Source organism: Pristiophorus japonicus, chromosome 1 (genome assembly GCF_044704955.1).
Source record: "Pristiophorus japonicus isolate sPriJap1 chromosome 1, sPriJap1.hap1, whole genome shotgun sequence".
NCBI lineage: Eukaryota > Metazoa > Chordata > Chondrichthyes > Pristiophoridae > Pristiophorus > Pristiophorus japonicus.
In genome coordinates, this window is record NC_091977.1 from 373,420,161 (window position 1) to 373,427,291 (window position 7,131).

General features: G+C 39.7%; 1 protein-coding gene across 4 annotated transcripts in view; it reads left to right on the forward strand.

Annotated features, from left to right (window-relative positions):
* LOC139273836 (lethal(3)malignant brain tumor-like protein 4) overlaps window positions 1-3,259 on the forward strand; it is a 563,891-nt gene extending 560,632 nt beyond the window's left edge. For all 4 annotated transcript variants that reach the window (XM_070890916.1, XM_070890932.1, XM_070890926.1 and 1 more), the window contains exon 23: window positions 270-3,259. In XM_070890916.1, the coding sequence (XP_070747017.1) occupies window positions 270-404 (135 nt within the window). In that variant the 3' untranslated portion in view covers window positions 405-3,259. The remainder of the gene's footprint in view (window positions 1-269) is intronic.
* The last annotated feature ends 3,872 nt before the right edge of the window (window positions 3,260-7,131 follow it).

Here is a 7,131-nt window from a genome sequence, read left to right on the forward strand (position 1 = left end):
TGTAAATACTGCATTATTCAAATCACAATTTTGTTTGCATAACTATATACATTTTGGACACCCCTGATTTCTATCAGTATTGATGTGTCAGGCTAGAATGTCTCTTCACAAATAATTTATTTATCATAATTAAATTTGGCACATCGAGGTATATTTATCAATAATGGCTCACATTGTGATTGAAGTAGATAATAAAGTTCTGCCTATTTTTTGAGTTTAATTAAATTAGATATGCTGTTTTCACCAGTAACATTTGTTTTGTTTTACAGCAGATTGATGGAGAAGCATTTCTTTTGCTGACACAGATGGACATAGTTAAGATCATGAGCATCAAATTAGGCCCAGCCCTGAAGATTTACAACTCCATTCTAATGTTTAAGAATTCTGAAGATAATTTGCAGTAGACATTGAGGTTTGGAAAAGGCAGCTGCTAAGTGATACTATTCTTTTCTGCCAACTACTAATAAAATGAGTCTCTAGTCATGATGAATGGCACATTAAACTGTATATCAATTTATCAGCAAGATTAGCAGGGTATACTGAGATATTCTGAGATATTGTTTTAAAGAAATTTCAGTTATTGATGCTTGTTAATAAAATATGGTGAAGTCATAGATGATGAAGATACATTTGGAAGTTGCACTTGTACATAGATTTCTCATGCAATTGAGATCAAATTACAATTTTACAACATGAAAAGTTAAAAATAGTGTTGAGCAAAAGTACTTGACTAACTGTGAGATGACATGTTTAAAGTATAAAATGGATCTGTGCACTTTAAAAGTGTTGTGTATTTGGATGTTACCTAAAACTTGGGGCATGGCGGGAGATAATCTGCAAATAGAGCACAATAAATTAATCACGTTAGAGTATATATTGAAATAAACTAAAATTGCATATAGGGTTTTCAATCACAACTATAAGCATACCTTTAAGCATATCATTGGATATGTTTAGGTCGTGAAATACTGTTGCAAATGTAGTTGATTGTTTATTCCATAATTTGTATTTTTAAGTCAGATTTTTTAATGAACATTTTACTGCTGCATATGATCATGTGACCAAGTACTTGGAAATGAGCTGCTAGCTGAGCAAATTGGTCCTCCCCATTGACTGAAGGTCAGCATCACACACAGCACCTCTTCTCTCTGGTATTGGCACTCCAACGCACATTGAACAATGGGTAGGCATGTTAGCAGAATATTGCAAAAGTTCTTGCATACTCTTCCACACTTACTCCCCACAATACAAACATAAGCCACTCTCTTCATCACACACACAAACATTTTTTAAGTTTACTTCAAAAATACTGTGGTGCAGTATGGTACAAACCAAAAATACATCAGAATGCTATTAAATGCATTATTTGTCCAATAAGCTGACCTGACAGGATAATGCAAGAATTAACTTTTCTTAATCATGCATTGTGCTGTCTGTGTGATAAATATAATTTCCAGTGGGACTTCAGCTTGTATCCTCCCTACATCTGCAATTCATATCTGTGGAAGAAAGCAATATTGCATAGACTCAGAATGAGTTTATACCATATTGAGTTCATAAATTATGAAACTCTGCTGTTCTCTAGTGTTCCATGGAGCTTTATTTCAGTTTTTCATAACCTATTCATGATGAATTCCTTGGGTTTTGAAAAGTTACCCCTGAAGGGACAACGTGCACGATTGCCATAAGTAATAGGTGCTCCAAATAGCTCTTAAGTTCAATAATAAATTAGCGATTTTTTTAGAAAGATAATTGTGTTTCGAAGTGATAGAAACATGCTACCGTGGCATGTTGCTTGCTTTTATCCAGTGGTTGCTTTATGATTTGTATTATCAAGTTGTAGGGTTTTGCTGTTTTGTATATTATGTTTTTAGTGTAATTAACAGTACATTGCAGTTGATATTGTGTTTGATATTTATGTTTGCACAAAATGTGATCATTCCAAAATGTTATACTTTACCTTAAAAAGGTTTACTCTGATGTATAAGGTATTTTATTATGTATTGTATCTATAATGGGTTATGGCATGTTTATTCTTAAAACAAATGGTTAATTATAAACTACAAAGTATCTTACAAAGATAGAACATTAATTTAAAAAAATAAATGTCTTATGGAGCAGGAATGCAATATGGTGCGTATAAAACTCTGGTATAATTTGATCAGGAATCAACTCTGCACAACCACTCCTTCAACTAGCCTCAGTTTTTGTGCGTTAATAGCTCATGATGTAGGACACAGCTAACATTGTTATTGTTGTTAGTTTAAATTTCCAGAAGTATGTAGGACTTTGAGAGAGCTGAGGTATGAGAAGAAGCTTAATGGATAGGTTTGATTTTGTATATTTTCAAAATACAGCACAAGGAATGAAAAAGAATAGACCAGTTTAAACAGTAGCATCTATTTTTGTGGAAAACCCATTTTAAGATTTTCATTTAAAAAAAAATCAAAAATGGATGTGATTCTGAAAAAAGTTTTGTAAGTTAGATTTTCTTCCTTCACATCATCGAGAACAGAAAGTTATTTCTCTGACTCAGAATCTGTGCCTTGACATTTGCTGTGGAATTTGGCAACTAAAGAAACAATTTATAAAAATCAGCAAAATTTGAAAGAATTCTTACTTTTTAGATACATAAGGAAATGTAATGGATATAAAATATAGAAAACATAGATCTGGCTACTTAAACATCAATCAGTAAATACCATTTACCAAAATTATCAATCAGGCATCACTGGAGTTTACACCAAGTGAGTTTTTTTTTATAGTGACAGAGCACATCTTTTATAAAGTTTATATGATATACAGTAACTGATGTAACAACCTGAGGATACTTCTTCTTTAACATCACCAGCGACTATATATTACCCGTCAGTATCGGTGCTGACAATGAAGGCTTCAACAAAAAACCTCAAATGCTTCAACTTGTGTAGTTAGGAAGAGATGGTAAAATGGCACTGAATGCTTTTTATACTGTGACTGAGTAAAATTGTTATTATTAATAAATCACTTTTTTCCCATTCAGTGAACACAGAGCCATAAACTTTAATACATTGTACTACTAAGTCCAAAACTCCTTAGTTCATGGAAAGAGTTTGTTATATTTGTTAGACTGTGTTTGTTATTTACGTATTTAAATGTTGAAATTCATTATTAAAAAAGTTAACTGTTATGCAGGGAATGTTTAGAAATGATTTCTCTTATTCTGGCGCATGCTGTATTTTACCTTCATTTGAATACTTTTTTTTAACTGTGATGTTTATCAAAAGTGAGCTTGCAAGTTTTTTAAATAAAGTCCGAAGTTCAGACTTCCTACTATGCTCTGATCTCCTTTCCATGATGTGCTAGTTTTAACTGATCATTTAAAACACAAAGATAGCTCATGTATAGCATGTCCAACTTCACAGTTTATGTATCTGTGCTAACAAGATTTTAGCCATGAAATTTCAGGAGTTTTCCAGTCTTCCACTGTAACTTCGAGGGGAAACCAGTGGAATCTCCAAAGAAATGACATAAATAGCCGTTGATACCATTTCTCTTGGGGTTCTACTGAGAGACCAAGAGAACCCCTGCTGAATTTCAGAGTCTTTATTTATTTTATTCCCGCCTCTCTTCTGAAGGTGCTCATTCATGCTGGAGCACCAGCCACCCTCTAATACCTCACCCAAGTGCCCATACTTCATGTCGTATCCGAGACAGTGAATTTCAGCATGTTATTTTACCAGGAAGGGTATCACAGACGGGTCTGATCCTGTCCTCGTCCAATATCCACTTTTCCAGCAGGAGTCAATGAGGAGCAATCAGAAGAGGTCACCCTGGTTGATTTCCTAACTCTATTTAAAGTCACCGAGGTCAATTATAATGTCCCTATTGCTGGTCCAGTTGCAATCAGCTAACTCAGCACAGTACTGGAACCTTCTAGTTTGTATATCTCATTTCCCGCAGTTGGTAGATCACTAAATGTACATGTGTGCGGCTGCACGTTGCTCCCTCTGGTGGCCGCGGCCTCCCATTACAGGGAGCAATGTGCGGCAGCCCGGCCCAGAAATCGGCATGGTCCCGGCCTGCAAGACCATCAGCAGACCGGGACCATTAGAGGGAACAACGTACGGCGGTCCAGCCACTGCAGTGAGCAGTGTGTGCTGCTGCAGGAGGGCGACGGCTGTGAACAGGGCGACTGCATTTGACGTCGCCCAAATCCAGGTCGCTGATTGGAGTGCGGTCAGGTACAACTGGAGCGGCGATGTCGGGGCAAAGAAGCGGCGATGTTGGGGCGAAGGAGCGGCGAGAGATCGTAGAGGGACGTGATCAGGGCCCGGGAGAGCATGAGATCGGGGCCCAGAAGAGACGTGGGCCCAGGGGCAGCACGGGCCAGCCCACACTAGGTCCGTGCAGCAGAGCTGGTCTCCAGTCGTCTTGGTTAATCCTTGCCACTGGACCAAGATCTAGCTCTGTCAAGCCCGTGTGGTGGCTGGTGTGTAACGGCCACCTCACATTAAAAAAAAATCCACACACAAGCATCTTCCACCCTTCAAGATATAGTTCGGGACCTGGAATATTCGGTTCTTCATTGAAACACCTGTGAACTCATCCTCGATATGAGGGACCACCTATGATGATGATGAGATCACTAATCAACTGAGTCATGTTGTTTAAACTTCAGGAGTGTGATGAGGCAGGAGGTCCACCTGTCCTCCCCACGAAATACCCAAGGCCACTTGCTGCTCCATTGGTAATTATACAGGCTGATGGGCCAAAGGTTTTTCGGGACCAAACATGCGCTGCTGCTACTCCCTCATTTTCAGGGCCCCAAGTAAAACAGCTAGGATTGATCACCATTTGAATACGGCATTATAAGCCTCACATATAGTCATGTACAGCAAGTGCATCTACTTCATCAAGGTATACTTACCGCTGCTCATACAGATGGCATAACTGATGGGGTTTCTGGGGGAGTCGAGAATCCTGCCAGATATTCCCCAGAAGTGAAGTCGGGATAGAAGGGGCGCAATCGAAAGAATCACCTTCCCCCAACCGAGGGACCAAGTAAAGGATGGATAGCCAGTGGAACTTGGTTCAGCCTCAATTTTTATCCTCGCTTCAGCAAGTCCATTAGATTTTTGCTCCATTATTCATCTGAATTACTCAGCAAAAATGTCAATTGAAATCTAGGCCATCCACTAACAATATTAATAGGGAGATGCTACTGAACTAAATCGATGTGTAGCAATACAGTCAGAGCAGTAGATACAAAAGACTAGCTCAAGAAATTAATGTGCAAATTTCTACCTGGGAACAATCTAATAATTTATATTCAATAGTCTTTAAAATAAAAAGACCATTTGTTAGGTATTATGAAATTTATTAGTGACAAATTAAAAAAAGAATCTGAAAATGTAAAAAATAAATTGGGTACTGTTCTGAAATTCCAAATGGCCAATTGACTATTCTATTTGGTATCTCAATAAACTTTGTCTATTTCGTAGAATATGTAAGAATCTTGACTTTTTATTTCATCATTCCAACAATTGGTAGCAAACAGTTTAATGTTGTGCCTGTAGGGAAGGGAAGGGAGGGGAGGAATTTAAAGTTCAGCCTACTTGAATTATTCTGTGTTCAAAATTATAAACAATTTGAACTTTCTGCTTTCTATAAGGAACTTTCCAGGCTCCTCCATCACCATCCCTGGTTATGTCCTGTCTCACTGGCAGGACAGACCCACTAGTGGCCTTGGGAGACCTCAACATTGACTTCCGACCCCATAAAATCTCATGGCATCAGGTCAAACATGGGAAAGGAAAATTCCTGCTGATTACCACCTACCGCCCTCCCTCAGCTAATAAATCAGTACTGCTCAAATGTTCAACACCACTCAGATGAAGCACCGAGGATGGCAAAGGCACAGAATGTACTTGGGGTGGGGGACTTCAATGTCCATCACCTAGAGTGACTCAGTAGCACCACTACTCAAGGAGCTGGCCGAGCCCTGAAGGACATAGCTGCCAGACTTGGCTTGCGGCAGGTGGTGAGAGAACTACCGCGAGGGAAAAACCTATTTGACCTAATCCTTACTATGCTACCCATCGCAGATGCATCTGTCCATGGCAGTATTAGTAACAGTGACCACCGCACAGTCCTTGTGGAGACGAAGTCCCGTCTTCACACCCTCCATCATGTTGTGTGGCACTACCACTGTGCTAAATGGGATAGATTCAGAACAGATCTAGCAGCTCAAAACTGGGCATCTATGAGGTGCTAGGGGTCATCAGCAGCAGAAGAATTGTATTCCATCACAATCTAACCTCATGGCCTGACATATCCCTCACTCTACCATTATCATCATGCCAGATGACCAACCCTGGTTCAATGAGGAATGCAGAAGAGCATGCCAGAAGCAGCACCAGGCATACCTAAAAATGTGGGAACAACTTGGTGAAGCTGTAACCCAAAACTACATGCATGTTAAACAACAGAAGCAGCATGCTGTAGATGGAGTTCAGCGATCCCACAAACAGAACAGATCAAAGCTCTGCAGTCCTGCCTCTTCCAATCATGAATGGTGGTGGACAATTAAACAACTAATGGAAGGAGGCTCCATGAATATCCCCATCCTCAATGATGGACGAGCCCAGCATGTGAATGCAAAAGACAAGGCTGCAGCATTCGCAACCATATTCAGCCAAACGTGCCGAGTGGATGATCCATCTCGACATCTTCCTGAGGTCCCCACCATCACAGAAGCCAGACTTCAACCAATTCGACTTCAACCAATGATATCAAGAAACGGCTGAGTGCACTGGATATCACAAAGGCTATGGGCCCCAACAACATCCCGGCTGTAGTGCTGAAGACTTCTGTTCCAGAACTAGCCGCACCTGTAGCCAAGCAGTTCCAGTACAGTTAAAACGCCGACAAAGTGGAAAATTACCCAGGTATACCCTGTCCACAAAAAGGTAGAACAAATCCAATCCAGTCAATTACCGCCCCATCAGCCTAATCTTAATCATCAGCAAAGTGATGGAAGGTGTCGTCAACAGTGCTATCAAGCAGCACTTACTCAGCAATAATCTGCTCACTACTGCTTACTTTGGGTTTCGCCAGGACAACTCTACTCCAGACTTCATTATAGCCTTA